The sequence below is a fragment of the Lytechinus pictus genome, chromosome 3 (assembly GCF_037042905.1).
Source record: "Lytechinus pictus isolate F3 Inbred chromosome 3, Lp3.0, whole genome shotgun sequence".
Taxonomy (NCBI): domain Eukaryota; kingdom Metazoa; phylum Echinodermata; class Echinoidea; order Temnopleuroida; family Toxopneustidae; genus Lytechinus; species Lytechinus pictus.
In genome coordinates, this window is record NC_087247.1 from 32688605 (window position 1) to 32706119 (window position 17515).

The 17515-nt window shown below is 34.7% G+C and overlaps 1 protein-coding gene across 3 annotated transcripts in view; it reads right to left on the reverse strand.

Moving 5' to 3' along the window:
* Positions 1-1441: 1441 nt before the first annotated feature.
* LOC129257423 (checkpoint protein HUS1-like) overlaps positions 1442-17515 on the reverse strand; it is a 34224-nt gene continuing 18150 nt past the window's right edge. For 2 of the 3 annotated variants that reach the window (XM_064096844.1, XM_064096845.1), the window contains exons 3-9: positions 14623-14744; positions 13257-13433; positions 12077-12184; positions 11038-11112; positions 6609-6708; positions 4703-4825; positions 1442-3953 (exon numbers count right to left, since the gene is read on the reverse strand). In XM_064096844.1, the coding sequence (XP_063952914.1) occupies positions 3868-3953; positions 4703-4825; positions 6609-6708; positions 11038-11112; positions 12077-12184; positions 13257-13433; positions 14623-14744 (791 nt within the window). In that variant the 3' untranslated portion in view covers positions 1442-3867. The remainder of the gene's footprint in view (positions 3954-4702; positions 4826-6608; positions 6709-11037; positions 11113-12076; positions 12185-13256; positions 13434-14622; positions 14745-17515) is intronic. The other variant, XR_010293048.1, reaches the window with a different exon arrangement.

A 17515-nucleotide genomic window follows, 5' to 3' on the forward strand; every position in this document is an offset into this window, starting at 1 on the left:
GAACAGTTATACGCACATCCTGTTTGGTTTGCAAATGAGGGGACCTATGACATCACCCACTCACTATTTCTTTTTGTATTTTATTATATGAAATATTTTGATTTTCTCGTCATTGTCATGTGAAACAAAGTTTAATTCCTCCCTGAACACATGCAATTCCATTATCTTAACATTTTGTGGTTCCAGCAATTGTCAAATTCGTAGAAATTGAAATATTGTGTAATTCAAACAATAAAAAACAAAAGAAATAGTGAATGAATGACATCATCGACTCTCTCATTTGCATATCACTGAGATGAGCATAGAACTGTTTTGTGAAAAATAAGCGAAACTTTAAAATGTCATAACTTTCTTATTTTACATCCGATTTTGATGAAGTTTTCAGCGTTATTCATGTTCGATTTTTCTCTATTTATTTAAATCAACTTTTTTCGGGGGTGGTCTTGACCTTTAACTTACCATCTTAAACCAATCCTGAAACATAACATCAATGAACTAAGATCTACCTGTCTCTTCATACTAAAAAAATTCGACTCCTCCCCATTATTAAACTCAAATGACAGAGTCACACATTGCATGCTAACTTTGTCTAAGCTTGTAGAAATTTTTTTTTTTTTGCATCAAAATCATGCAAACAAATCGTTGCAAATCGACAAGTGTTGGGCTTAATTACAAGAAAATTGATCAATTACGTTATTAATTACAATTTTTTGAGCAATTGTAATTGTAATTTTGAAAGGGAAAATAATTGTACTTGAAATGACAAAAAAAAAACGTTATTGACTTCACTTACTTTTCATTACATTCAATCACTTTACAATAAACTTACTTAATTTGATTTAATTTCATGACCTTTTCCACATCATCTGCTTCAGCATCAAACAGAGTAACAGGCAGAATCCGTGCTCTTTTAAACCTTCATCTTGTCAGTTTCTCTGTTATTTAAAATTATGTTGAAATAAGCGGTGCTTCGTACATAATACAACTTGGTTTCATTTATGACTTTTATAGAAAGTAATTGAAATTGTAATTGACAAAAGTAATGTGTAATTGTAATATGCAAAATGAAATTTAATTGAAAAGTAATTGTAATTGAACATTTTTTCAATTACATACTAATTGTAATTGACAAAAGTAATTGAGCCCAACCATGAAAGCCACCCCAAAAAATAATAATGAGAATAATGATAATAACAATAGTGATGATGATAATAACAATAATAATAAGAAGAAGAAGGCAAAGAAGAAGAAGGCGAAGAAGAAGGCAAAGGCGAAGAAGAAGAAATTAATTAAAATTTCCATACAACGTTTCATTCAGTACAGACAGAAATAGACATAACTACCCCCACATTCTTTCAACTGATAGTAAACCTGTATGTTGGAGGTATCTTTAAAAAAGAAAGAAAAAAAAAGAATAGTCATGACTTTTATATAACAGTGATTGTGAAATGAAGTATATTTATTGCAAGGGTCACTTCCTCCATTAAAAATCACATTTTTATTTAGTACACAAGTATTTCCATCAGTATTTTTGGTACAAAATTGTTTTATAAATAACTTTTCAAAACAACAACACATTATATATTTGTTCCTGCAACGAAAAGAAACATTGCAAAAATTATTGAAAATTGAAAAACATACATATCTTTAGTTTTTTATCTTATCTTTTTTTTGTCACTAATCTAATTCAATATAAGATTGCATGAATGCAATGCACATGCCCCCCATGGGTATGGTGTGTGCAAAACTGTGAATGATATAAACTGAAAATGTGTTTTATTGGATAAATTTTGCATACAAATTGAATTTGATCAGGAGTCCAATTAAAATGTAATATCTTTGTAATCGGTACTTACATCCAGTTTACATAAAACACCTTCTCAAGCATGAAATGGGCTGAAAATTTCAAGATATTATCTTTGTTTGTAGTTTTCTATTAGGCATCCAATTACTAAATATGTAAAGTAATGTAAGAACTCACAATGCTTTTTCAAATAAAAATAAAAATATTACCAAGAGAGGGTGATAGATGCCACATTCAAATTATTCTAATGGATGAAAAAATGCCAAATTTAATTTCTAACAGTTGAAAAACATTCAAAGATTGGTAAAAAAAAGGTGAAGTTATTCATCTTAAAGTTCTGACATATTTTCTTACTGTCATTAATATGCACTAGGTGGGCTGATGATGCCATGTCCCCATTTTCCCTTTTATTACCTTGTGTATATGAAATCATAATCATTTTGTATTTTCATAAAGATGTGTATAAAAATCATTGCCTGCTGCCAGGAAAGAAAGCCAATGGTACAGCATGGTAGAACACCAGGAGTAAACAATTCACAGTATTTTACAAAAGGATGGCAATTTTACAAAATGTTAATAATGTGAAACACTGAGAGAGGGCCGTTTGAAAAAGCTGTTCATATGGGCCCGTTTCATAAAGGACTTGCAACTGTTGTAACTTTGCCATTATGGCAACTACCAAGGTAACAGGGCTCAGCAGCCAATCAGAATCAAGGTTGCCATGGTAGTTGCCATAATGGCAAAGTTACAACAGTTGTAACTCGTTATGAAACGGGCCCATGGGGCTGAATGGCCAAGAGTTTGAAGATATCCATCAAGACAGCACTGAATGGTCAAAATATGTTACAATCTTATGCAACTGGTGACCATTTCTTGTACTACATAATAATAAGGATAGTTGTGGAGCACACACATCCACCTTGTTTGGTGCTCAAGACATTCCTACATTACCCCGGCTAAGCTAGTCTATCGATTCCAGTCCTCACAGCTTTTTAAGGACTTACTTCCTGTCAGTACCCATTCACCTCACCTGGGTTGAGTGCAGCACCTTGTGGATCAATTTCTTGCCGAAGGAAATTACGCCATGGCTGGAATTTGAACCCACGTCCCTCAGATTGAAAGACGAGAGTCTTAACCACTAGACCATGACGCTCCCAGCTGTTCATATGGTAAGAAGGTTTTATGCACAACTTGTGACCCTTTCTCGTGCTACATGATTCCTATGTAGCTGCCTAAGTCATGCATAGATTTGTGCACAACTTTTATGTACAGCTTTATGAAACACCACCCATGTAAACACTGGGGAATCATATGTTGTACTTAATACAATGTATGCTGCCAGCTATTGCACCCTCTTAAATACCAGCAAGTCCACTGCATTGCCACTATACCTGTGCATTATTTTTATGATGGTGTTACCAATAAAAAAAGATTATCACAGCCAAATTACTGCCTCTTCTCTTGCAATATCAGCTATATATTTTATTTAAACCATCATAAGAACTTGAAAATATTGCACTGGATATACTGGGTTGCATGAACATACCAACTGAGTCAGAAAAAAAAATTCTCGAACAAGATATCCATCAAGTCATTGCTGAATGGCCAAGAGTTTGAAGATATCCATCAAGACAGCACTGAATGGTCAACAGTTTGAAGATATCCATCAAGACAGTACTGAATGGTCAAGAGTTTGAAGATATCCATCAAGTCATTGCTGAATGGTCAAGAGTTGAAGATATTCATCAAGCGAGCACTGAATGGTCAGGTGTTTGAAGATAACCATCAAGACAGTGCTGATTGGTCAAAAGTTTGAAGATATCCATCAATTCAGTGCCTTATGGTCAAGAGTTTACAGATCACCATCAAGACAGCACTGAAATGGTCAAGAGTTGCGCTGAATTGTCACAATTTGAAGATACCCATCAAGTCAACACTGGAAGTTTAGGTCTATGAAGATATCCATCAATCCAGTGCTGAATGGTCAAGAGTTTGAAGATATCAATCACCCAGCACTGACTGTCAAAGAGTTTGAAGATATCCATCAAGTCAGCACTAAATCTTCAATTGTAGATTATGGGCATGCTATACTGGATAGACAAGTCCTCATGAAGCAGAAAGAAGTGGATCACTCTGTTGTCTACAATGCCTAAAAGAAATATTAAAAAAAAGGTATAAAGACATTTACCATGGTGTAAGATATTTTCATTACATGTTAAGTCTATCCCAACTACAGGTTGATTTGAATGAATAGAAAAAAAGATATAAACAAGCATAATGCTGAAAATTCCTTTAAAATAAGTTGTAAAATAAGACCTTTAAAGCGTTTTTAAACCTTGCATAATTTCACAAAACAGCTATAGGAGACCAGGGTTAGTTGGAACATTTTTGACAAAAATGGCTATAAAATCCAAATGGATTTTATTTGAGAAACAATCAATATATCAGTTTAAAGCATATATCTAAGGGTTTCAAATGTACCCCATAAAATTTTAAACTCTCTGATGGTTACTGAAAAAAAAATCCACCTTGGACAAGACCATCGCAACGTTCCACTTACCCCATATACGGGGTAAGTTGGAACATGGTATGGGCTATAAATTGGAACAGTGCATGGTCAATTTAGAATTATACTTAAACTACTTACAACTGAAATTTTACATGGTTTTAGCATATTTGCTTTATTTTTTTCAAGTTCAAATTATTAAGTGGATTTGATCCGATTTGTTGAACTTTATGTTTTCTATTATACAGCCACTCACGCAAGCCAACCATGTAGTAGAATTCTGCTTATTTGTGTGCGTTTGATTTTACATGCAATTATTAAGTGTACTATCAGCAATTTCATGTACCGGTAGTTCTGTGCATTATTATCATACTATCTCATATTAGACTTACTACAAATGATCTTGGCTGGGTTGAGCTGTTGGCCTGATAAGAAATGAATAAATTTTCTGATGTCCACTTTAGCTCCAACAAGAACAGACGGGTCCCTCTGACTGTTCTGAGAATCTGCATCACCTGTTTGCAAGAGAAAGATTACAAATCAACTTGAGAAATTTGGAAGTCTAGAAGAAAAAAAAGTGACAGTCTACAATTTTTGGGGGACATATTTTGATTAAATGCAATGTCTAAAAGTTGGGAGTGTTGACAATTTGGATATACAACTACTTTGTTGGCTGGAATGAAAATGGTTGTGCACACATCAATGCTAAATTATGAATTACAAACAGAAGTGACATTTATATCAGTATGTATGAATAAAACTACTACATGTATCAATATTAAATTATAGATTATATACATAAGAAATATTTATTTAAGAAAATGTGGCCCAGAAGTGACTGAAATATTGATGACATCATTGAGTCTTAAACATGGGCAACATTAATATAGTAACTCATGTGTAGAACCAATGATATTTGATTCATGCGAGCTTGAACAGGTATATAAAGTGGTGTGCACATTGCACAGGGCACTGCCCACATGAATGACCGAAGCATTTCATATATATTTGCTCATTTGGATAATTTTATCAAAGAATCACTAGAAAGCGGAAGATATTCTATTTCAAGGATATTTTCATCTAAGTCATATAATCAGTTTCAAACTTTCATACTAATTACCTTTAAGCTATGCCTACTGTACAATCTTCATACCTCAAAATAGGTCAATGTCTATTAGGACTGTCTATAACAAGCCATATTTTTCTTGTCTTTCTTCACAGCAACATAACTCATTACTTTCTGTAGTTCATTCATGAGGACAGCATTCTACTTAAAATGGGAAATATTATGCATAACAAAATTTCAAGTTGTGGGACTGAAAGATGTGACTGAATGAGTAATATGCAATGTTCAGAAATATTCGTATTAAGCGCTATTAAATGTTCAATATTATCATCATTATCATACATACACTCTATATAGCACCTTCCATCAATCTAAACTGGGTTCCAAAAGAAACTGATTAAACTCTACAAGGGCACTGTACAATTCCACTCAGTAAAAAATGAACAATATTTCAATGCAGGCTAGCTTCAATAATCTTCACTAAGCACGTGTCAATAATTAAGAGATTGGTTCAATCACAAAGAGGGTATAGCCCCTCAAATCAATTATTTTTCTTCAGAATCCAAAGTCACAAATGGCAAGAGAAAGACCAATGAAAATAAGATGGGATAAAACAAACTTCCAAGTTTATCACAAATGTCCTTCACAGTGATTGGCTTGATCACAAAGAAGCTACAGGAAGTTAAAATCAAAATTTTAAATGACTGGAACAATCATACAGCCACGAACAGATCCTGGGGATGTCCTGGTAAGACGGGGATAATCTGAACACGGTATTATCTGTGTGTGACTGAGTGAGATACACACATTCAAACACTGTTTACAGATTATCCCCTGCTTACCAGGACATCCGGGTGGGGGGTGTGATTGTTCCAGTCATTTAAAATTTTAATGTTTCTTTCCTATAGCTTCTTTGTGATTGAGCCAATCATTAAACATGCCCGTGAAGGACATGCGTAATATACTGGGAAATTTCTTTTGCCAGTTTGTGACTTTGAATTCTGACACCAATTGATGTGAGAAGCTACCAATCTCTTAATTATTTACATGTGCTAAGTAAAGATTATTGAAACTAGCTTGAGTGGAATTTGCAGTGCCCTCATAAAGTTTGATCAGTTTCTTTTAGAACCCACTTTATTTGATATGTGTCAGAAAAGGAAAATATGGTACATTAAGAGCCCTATAGCAATTGTTCAATTTGAATGTCCATTCCTCAAAGCTATGTCACTTACCCCAATTAGGATTTTCTAGATTTCTAAAGTGTGTTGACACCGTGACCTGCTCACTCTCCACTCTTAATCTCATCTCACCATTCTGGTTAGCAGATAATTCCTTCAGGATACAGAGAAGAAATTATTATAAAATATATCATTTGATAAATCCTCCAATGTGTCTAAAACTAATCTAATTACTTACTAGACAATCTTTGTGATTTTACCCAATCAAAATAAAACATCTGCATGTTTTTGTGGGGGTATAAAGGTTTTCCAGGTCAAATGTCCGATTAGGGAATTCAAATGTCCGTTTAGCCAGACATATATCCAAATAGATGAATCACATATCCATAGAGAAGTCAAATGTCCGCAAAATGGAATTCATTTTCAATAGAGAAACCAAATGTCTGTTTTGCCTAACTAATGTTCTAATAGGTAAAGGAAATCCCAATAAAGAATTCAAAAGTCCCAACAGTAGGAATGATTACATAATCCTGCATTGATCAAAGCATCAAGTCTTCAATAGGTCTACAATAGGTAAATCAAATGTCGTATAAAGTAAATCTAATGTCTGTTTAGACTTGCTAATTGAAAGTGAAGAGCAAAGATGCCTTACGCCAAGATATCGGATGAAGATAAGCAGCGGTTGCTTGATGCCTTTAGGCAGGGGCAAGATTATGTGGAAGTTGCAAGGGTTCTTGGTATCAAACGTGATACAGCCTACCGTATCATCCGCCGAGCAGAGGCAAGGGATGGTGTCGTTTCGGTGGCACGAGGTGGTCATCGTCATAAACTTGTGACAGATGCAACAAGGGAAGCAGCAATAGATATTGTCGGGGAACATCTGGAGTTCACGCCGTATAAGATTAATGCAGAGCTCAGACCTTGACTTAATGACCAGCACCTCTCACGGTCTACTTTGTCCAACATGTTAACAACAAATCTCATCTGCATGAATAAGCTGGAAGACGCAGTGGCCGAGAGAAATAGCGATAAAACCAAGAGAATGAGGATAGAGTTCGCTGTCTGGATGATGAATACAGGTGTCAATAGAGAGCTCGTGTATGTCGACGAAGCCGGATTTAACCTGTGGACGAAGAGGTCCCGTGGTCGAGCAAGGCGTGGTCATCGAGCAGTTTGGGTAGTAACGGGACGTCGAGGAGCAAGCCTTACAATGACTTTCATGGTTAGCAACAGAAGAGGACTTGTCCACCATGACCTGATCCAAGGAGGAATGAATGGTGACAGATTCATAAATTTCCTGGAGCAAGTTCCTCTTGTTGCGGAGCAGAACACCAGCATGTTGTTCGATAATGCTCAAGCTCATGGTCGTGCCCAACAGGCAAACCTACCAGATCATGTGGAAGTCAGGAACATTCCACCCTACTCCCCATTTCTCAACATCATTGAAAATTGTTTCTCCACCTGGAAGGCGGCAGTCAAAAGGGAGTTAGCGAACATCCTTTCGAGAAGATGTTCTTGTCCAACCTCACGAGGAGCGAATGGCTACGTTGGCACAGATTAGAGAGCAAGTTGTCGATGTCATCACCCCACCCTTGAGCCAGAATCTCTTCCATAGAATGCAGCAGTACTTACCAGAATGCATGCGACAAAATGACATTTTGATGTAGGATTTCATGTAAAGACTTACATTTTTAGTTATTTGTCTTAATTTTTTTTCATTTGGGTATATGTTGTTCAGCGTTATGGCTATACATACGTGCACACTAATTCCTTCTTATACCAAAACTGAAATATATATTTTTATCTAAGTTTGAAAAGTGAAGATTGAAAACAAAAGAGGAAAAGAGTAAAGCAATATTTTTTAGATACATATATACGGTAACATTGAGTTGTTTTTATCAGAGGAAAGGAAAGAGACTTGCAAACATTTTTATTTTGTAGAAAGTGGAGATAATGTTGATATGCCTCAGTAGCCTATTGTATAGTGTGTTTTGGGGCAGGTAGTGCACCAAAGTGTGTTAAAAACTTATTAAAAATTGAATGTTTGTTGTGATTTTTTCAAAAGAGATAATCACAGATTTTCCTTTCAATTCTGTATAGAATAAACACAGGTTTCAAGAAATAGCTGGAAATCACTGTACTCTGTTTTTATTCTGACGCAGATCCCCAATAAAGATGAAGAGAGAGAGAGGTTCATTATGGAATGTAATAGAAAATAATCAAAAGAAAAAGGAAAGAATAAAAAATAAAAAAAATTTAGGAAAGAAAGAGAATTAGAAGGGAAGAAATGGTCAGAAGAGAGAGAGAGAGACAGTGATGAGGATGAATTACCAGTTGCAATTTGTTTGCTGCCAAATTGTAAATCTTGTGAACCTTTTTAACAATGAAAATATATTATATAAAACTTCCTTTGCCTATACCCATATATAACAAAAGTAGAAGAGAGGAACATTTTTGAAAAGGTGGAATGAAAGAGAAAGGAGCCGTTATGAAAAGGTGCTCAATCTCATCCAACCCAAAACGTATTGGGAACTTGGGGAAGCGGGGGTACTGGGGGGTGCTGAAGCACCCAGAAATTCCTGGGGGGGGGGGGGGGTGTTGCGTATATATTCCCCACAGGTATTCTGAAAAATGTCTTTAAAACCAAAGTGACCTTCATTTCGTTTATGGTGAACCTCCTTTTCTTTCTTTATTTTTTTTTGCTTTTCAAATTTACCCCCAGTAAAAATATTGTTTCGGACCCTGCCAAAATGGCTCCAAAACATAGGAGCGGAGGGATATAATGTAAAAGAAAGGAATGTATACATGTAAACACAACATAAATGAGACGAAGGCAACAATATATATATATATATATATAGGGCAAGACCCCCTCTCACACCCCCTCAAAGAAAAAGAAAAATATGTACATATCAAGTGGGTCAGCAAATAAGTTGTGAAATTAGGGGCCGGGGCCGAAAATCCCTTGTCTGAAAAATGAATAGAGCAGGATGGGAAAGGTAGAGCTGAATGACAGAAACTGAAAAAATAAAAGATGAAAAAATATTAAGTTGTGATGTTCGAGTCACCATTAGTTCAAACTATGGACAATTGAAATCCCTATACGATATTTGTTTTCCCAAGTGGGATATTACTCTCTCTAATTGGACATTCAGTTCCCTATGTGACTTTTGGTTTCCCTAATCGGATATTTGGTATCGCTATCTGGACACTTTGAACCTACATGGACATTTGAAAAAACCTAATCGGACATCCATATTCTTATGTGGACATTTGTTCATGTAAACGGACATTTGAATACCTATATAGACGATCGGTTCCAATCTGCTGACATTTGACCTGGAAAACCTATATAAAAGCTATTCTAATGCATGGAATGGGATGAAATTTCAGGAAATAATCTGCATCTGTATGTTTCTGATATCCAAATGCTAAATTTGAAAGAGAAGTGCTAAAAGAGCGATTTTTAAAATAACAATAAACCATCACTAAGAGAGGGTGCTATATCTTTATGATATGAATATTTGATATTTTAAGGAGAGTCGACGATTGAAAACCATTAAATAAAGACAGCTACTACACTTTCTTTAAGAATGGTAAGTGATATACCGGTAATACTCCCATTATAATTTGTACTATTGACCTTTTACTAAAGCTTTACTCGGCTTTCACCATACAGAGCCAAAATATTTATATGGCTAATTTCACCATCTATACATACATGCAGATAGATTCATAACATGTACATAACAACAAATTATAAAATTTTATTTGATAATTTTCTGAAATAAAGAGAAAAAAGCATTTCCTGAGATGAAAACCTGTCTAAATCAAATGACAAATTATCTGTGCCAGGATGATATTTAAATACCCTGGCCCGTATTCTGAAGTCGGGTTTAACTTAAACTCAGGTTTAAAGTTGTGGTTTAAGTATGGACAGCCAATTGTTACATAAATCACTAATGGTAGAGATATCATATTTCAGCTCATTTGGCTCTCAAATCATTCATAATTGTCTAGGAAGTATATATAGATTATTGTTTTCACCATCGATGAATCAGGAAAGAGCACAGTAAACATATGAAACGTACAACTTAATAAAAAATTTGATACTTTTGGCTTCCCATACTTAAACCACAACTTTAAACCTGAGTCTAAGTTAAACCTGACTTCAGAATACGGGCCCCTGACACTTAATCAATACTTGAAGAAAAAAATATTTATATCTTGATATTCACTTTGTTATCGCTTAAATCTCTGAACAATGGAAATGAAAGCAGGTTCCTTGCAATCCAGAAGTTGCTGATAATGAATAATTGCTTTGAAATAAAGCTTTAAATATGAAATGTCTATCTACCTTCTTTAATACAAGCCTGGTTATGTTTGAAACCTAGACTCTTATGTAAAGTTCTACCAAGCACAAACAGATTGAACATAAAATCATTTTTAAACCTGTAACTACACGAAATTGAAGAAAACTTACAAGATAACTTCCAAGATTCTTCATCCTTTCTGCAACAGTTCTTATGACCTTCAAGGGTGGCATACAAATGGTAGCCTGTGAATTTTAATGATATAAATTATTACCTGCATGACATGAACTTTGTCCATCCAATTTATTACTCAACACAAAAATATGTCTCACAATGGCTTTGGCAGGCCTGGGAGCCGTTTCATAAAGCTGTTCGTAAGTTAAGAGCGACTTTAAGAACGACTGGTGAACCTTTCTTATGTGCTAAACCATCGCCAATTCAATATACTATTTACCACAAGGATCACCAGTCGTTCTTAAAGTCGCTCTTAACTTACGAACAGCTTTATGAAACACCCACCCGGGCTCAACTGTATGTCTGGTGAATGCATTTGCACTAAATTACTTATCATCCATATTCCCAGCAGATCAATCCTTAATACAAATTTAAATATATGGGAAGTGCATGGTAACAATTTGATGTCCCAAATGCGTATCCAGTTTTACATCGTCTACATTGCTACATGACTAACCTTTAAATCAGGACTATTGACAGGCATAATTGCTACAAACAATAGCTTGGGCAGCTGTAGGTGATAATCATAATATTGACTGGAGGAAATTTTCAGAAGATATCATATATTTCCCTCTCTAGACCCGTATGCCCTCATCTCGACTTGGGGCACTATGATACTAGCTTGGGAAATATAATGCATGTGGTATCTCTCTAAGGCCAGTCAATATTACAATTATTGACCAGTCAATGCTAAAGCTTTAACAAATCGTGGAAATGCATGGTTTCCAAAATTGTTCTTTTAATCAGGTCTTAAATTTTGATAATTTTAGGTTAAGGATCCTTTTCCATATGGCATAGTTTTAAATTACAGCACCAACAGGAAAAATGAAAAAGGGCACAACAAATCTCCAAGGCAAATGAGAGTGGCATCAAGGCCAGTAGCCAGGGCACCCATGACTATGGCCTTGGGTCGATTCAAGCGCTGTTAAATTGGGCAATCACAAGCCTTACAAAGAGGAGAGAATCTTGACTTACATCAAAATCTGGTAGAGTTGGTTCACTATATTCCTCCCATTGTCTCCTTGGCATGACAGTGACAGGTATATCATGAGTGATTGTTCGGCTGTGGCCTGTTCTTGATGGCTACAGAAAAAAAATCAGAGGAAAGGGATTTATATTCACTTAGTCTAAAAGCAATTGATCTACTTCTTAGATAATCTAATGGGCTAAACCCATTTTGGTCTTCCCAAGTTTCAATCTTACTTCATTTCATCTGTAGACTGGATGGACTCCCGACTGAACGCAATAAAAATGTATGCCTATGCCATAGCCAGATCTGAACTAAAGTGCATACTTTATTCTGATATTATGAAAACCATCAAATACATCCCATCAGATTGTTAATATAGAGATTACATGAACAAGCCATTCCTCAAAACTGTATATCATTGTCAAAAGACAACCATGACATCACACTCTGTTGGAACGATTTTATGAGCGCTAATGAGGCTGCAACAACTGGACATTTCAGCAAGTATATGCTGACATACTGTAATTGGGTTATTTCCAATTGGTCTAATGCCAATTCATCCAATTACCAACTCATCTATAGCCATTTGGTCTACCATCAGTTTGTCCACTATCCACATGGTCTAATTGCCATTTCGTCCACTCACCCTTTTGTCTAATAACCATTTGGTCCAGTAGCCATTTAGACCATATACCATTTGGTCTTATTGGACTAAGTGCTAATTGGGCGAAATGAATAAAGAGAAAATGGGTATTACACCAACTGACTATGATACAAAATGGTCATAGACGAAGTGGTGATTAGACGAAGTGATTATTGGATCAAATGGTTATTGGACCGAATGGCAGACTAAATGAAGGCAGACCATGTGATGAGTGGACAAATTGGCAATTTAGCCTGTAAGTGTGGCCAGCGGTTTTTACCTTCAATCCCATTCCTTGAAATCAAGCACTCAGTTCTTGATATCAATAAATTGTATTTTGTCAACCACACAAAATTTCATTAAACATTAAGAATATTGTGTATTGTTAACAAAAGGCAATTATTGATATAAAAAAGTGGGATCAAGTAAACAGCTTGACAAAGCCTTCCTACTTTGGCATACACTAAATACATGGAAAACATTCAGGTGCGACAACAACTTAAAAGGTAAGATCTATAAAGTAGATGAAAACTTAATCTTACCAACTCTACATCAAGAGATAAACAGGGACTGAATTTCTTGGTGAGTTTGATCTTGACGGACTTGGCAGTCTGAGCAGTCTTTAGCGCCCTCACGAGGTCATCAGGATTCACCTCCATGAAGATCTCATTGGCATCCTCGGCGATTCCTTCCATACTGAACTCACTGAATATATTCAGCTGAGGAAATTAGCAAGACAAAACAAAGTAACAACAAAACTTATATGCAAAAGATCATATTATTTATAGACGTAACTGATGAGGGGAGTGTTTAATGAAGCATAAGTCAGTTATTTTCACTGATGAGTTTGTTCTTAGCCAATCGGAGGCAAGAATCTTAGTAGCTAATATCATTAGGAAGAGAAAAATCTCTATTGTTCACAAAATGCTCACCAAGTTGCCAATAACTTTCTTTCTATTCTAATCTGTCTTTTTCAAGAAGTGCATAGGATGCATTTGGCAGTGATATGCGCCAAAAAAGCATGTTGGTATTATTATCATCATTTATTATTGATTATCATTTTCAGGGGCGGATCCAGGATTTTCCAGGGGGGGGGGGCACATTTTCTTGAAGAAAAATTTGACAAGCTAAAAAACAGGAAAAAAAGTCTTTATTTTCAAGGGGGGGGGGGCACACTTCTCTTTTATCTCTTTTAATTGAATTTTTACATTACAAATTTTAATTGTGCCTCTTAAAAGGGGGGCACAAGCCGGCTTTGCCCTCACTGGATCCGCCAGTGCTATATTGCATCATTGTCAATATACATATAACACAGTTGGCATGTTTTGCTCATGTCCTATTCCCATTTGAGTCAAGGAAAAGAATTATGGTCTGTATTCTGAACTGGGTTAAAATTAAACCCTGGTTTAAAGTTGTTTAAATCTATGGAGAGCCAACTGGGGCACAAATCCCTAACAGTACACATCCAATCTATTAACTCATATGACACCTAAATTTTTCATTATTGTCTGGAAATTATGAATTAAGTATTTTCTTCATTAGTAAAGCAAATTATTAAATATCAGAAATACATGTATACAATAGAAAAAATGAATTTTTGAATTTTTGGCTCCCCATAATTTTAGCACAGAGTTAGACCATGGTCTAAGACTATTTTAATCTGACTTCAGAATACGGGCCTACATGTATGTCAAGTATTTTTTGCACATAATTTATTTAGGTGCATTAGTAAATGTTCATCCATGCATTAAAAATGAATACAGCCTCTTATTGAATTAAAATATTGAGATGCTCACCCATGTACTTCACAAAATTACTTTTGAGAAATTTCATCTTTAAAGCCACAGTGACAAATAATGTCCAAAATGAAAATATATTTTACTTACATTAAAAATCAATTTTACTTACAGCTTGAAGATCACACCAGAGATGCCCTTTGGATACTTTATCATTGATAATAAAATACATCCTGTCTGAAGTTATTCTCAGTACACATAACTGAGTCAGTTTGGCTACTGTTCCCGCAACTCCTATAGGAAGGGATAAGAAAAAAAGAAATAATGATAGCAATATAATCACTATCAGACATGTGGAAATACGTCCATTATTTGAAATAAATAGAGTTAAGAAATAAAATTAACAAAGGAGATAGATGAAAATATAAAACAGGAAAATAAGAACATATTAGATAGTTCTGCTGTTGATCATGATGGTGATGAGGTGATGATGGTGGAGATGATGGTTTATTTCCAATTCGTCTAATGCCAATTCGTGCAATTGCCAACTCGTCTATTATCAATTGGTCTACCATCAGTTTGTCCACTATCCACATAGTATAATTGCCAATTCGTCCACTCACCATTTCGTCTCATAACCAGTTGGTCCAATAGCCATTTAGTCCATATACCATTTGGTCTAATTGGAATAAGTTTTAAAGATAAATACCAGTTGTGGTAACGATCTCAAAATGAGTTCAAACAGAATCTAATGGAATCACCACCAAAGTGTATGCATAAATTAAAAAATATGTGCCAAACAGCTCTGGAAGAAAATACGTAACTGCTGAGAAATGAGCAAAATAAGAACAGAATTCCATCAAATGTCGGGTAATTTTTTAAGCAATATTAATACACTGTCCCACACATGCTTTTCTGTGTTAGTGATCATCAAAATTATCGATTTTCAGCTATACATTAGTGTACCAGATCTAGATATATGATAATATTTTGAAAATCAACCTAGATTTACAAGACTTTCTCATGAAATAATTGTTGGCTGCAACTAGTCTTTTACCTTTAATTGTGCAAAATGAATTAAAATTAAATAGATATTGGAACAACTGGTTATGAGACGAAATGGTGATTAGACGAAGTGATGATTGGACCAAATGGTTGTTAGACGTAATGTTGATGGACGAAATGGCATTAGACTAAATGAAAGTAGACCATGTGGTAAGTGGACAAGTTGGCAGTAGATGAATCGGCAATTTACCGGGATGATGACAATGATGAAGATATGATGATGATGGAGATGATGGTGGAGATGATGATGACAATGATTATGATAGTGATGATGATGATGATAATGATGAAAGTGATAAAATACATGTAGATAGATCTAGGCTACATGGAGACTGATAAATCCACTGTTTCGGAGCAGGGTTGTAATAAAAAACGTTTTTTATTAAAAAAAACAAATAAAACGCTTTTTATTGTTTTAAAACGTTTTAAATCGTTTTAAAACGTTTTTTTTTTCCAACGAACGATGTAATTTTCTGTAAATCAATTGAATTGTACTCTTAATACAGTATGATTTAAGCTCTTGATGTTTTAAATACATTTTTGGAGTAAGTAAGAGATGACTTCAATTTTTGTTACTGAATTTCCAACAGAAAAGTTCATATTTTCCCCCAAATAACTAAATCAAGGAAATTGAATGCCGAAAAAGTAAGTTGACATTTCATAAGTTTATTCCTCATACATATGATTTAGTCTCAGGTTTTTTTTAGTCTTGTCAATCTAGGGGGTGAGAAGAATTCGCACAATGTAAGAAAATTACATAATCTATAGACTATAGGCTTTCAATGCTTAATTTCATTTACTCAATATGCTTTATTTCATTTGAATCAATTATACCAATTTTAAGTAATAATAATAATAAAAGTCCGCTTTTATATAGCGCTTAATACATCGGAACGACATGTCTAAGCGCTTTAAAGATTTATTACCACAGTCATCGGATTCAATCAGTCATTCCCGCACAAAATGTATGCACATCCTCCACTCCCTGGGTAGTATTCAAGTCGGTCGCCAGTGAGGCGCACACAGTACTGGACAAGCTACAATGAGTTTTACATTCTACCGGGTACCCATAAGTGCATGAAATACAAAATTGGGTTTAAATCTGTAATATTAGGCCCTTGAACTGCTTATTTCTTTAATTGAGGAATTGTGATCAAATTGTTTTTTTAATGTTTGTTTTAACTGTTTTTTTAAAACATATTTCGAATCTACAGTTTTGTGGTTATTTTTGTGTTTTTTTAATCGGTTTTTTAATGGAAATTATTGGCAATAATTTTCCAATCATTAACAAAAGGTATAAATATTGATACAGATAAAAATGTTGGCGAAAAATTTGCATTGGCTCTATACATGAAATCACGATATTGAGCAATTCTGGTCTGTCATGCACTTGTATTATCATTGAGCTATTAATGTGTTGATAGCTCCATGGTTATATCATAACCACATATCCATGCATGTATCAAAAAAATAGTCTTGAACAATATGGCGTGGCCCTGTTGTGCTTATGGATTTATCATAGAAATTTTTAAGGGGGCCATTAATGCTGAAAATTTCATCAAAATCGGATGTAAAATAAGAAAGTTATGACATTTTAAAATTTCGCTTATTTTTCACAAAACATTTATTACAACTCAGTGATGTGCAAATGAGAGAGTTGATAATGTCCATCACTCACTATTTTTTTTTTTTTTAACAATACAATCTTTCAAGTTTTCCAGATTTGATAATAATGACCAACTTGACTGAACCAAAAAATGTTAAAACAATGGTAGTTCCACACATGTTCAGGGAGGAAAAAAAGGTTTGCTAGCTGATTATTTTATACTACATTAAATTACTTTTCTTCATCTTTTACGAAGCGCAAAGTTTCACCTACTTTCGTGTGTACCTCAAGGTTACAATGTCAGTTATACAGTCTATTTGCAAAATATTATTATGTTTGTGCAACACTTCCATTTCATTCAAGTACTACTATTACATATTTGAGCTCATTTTAA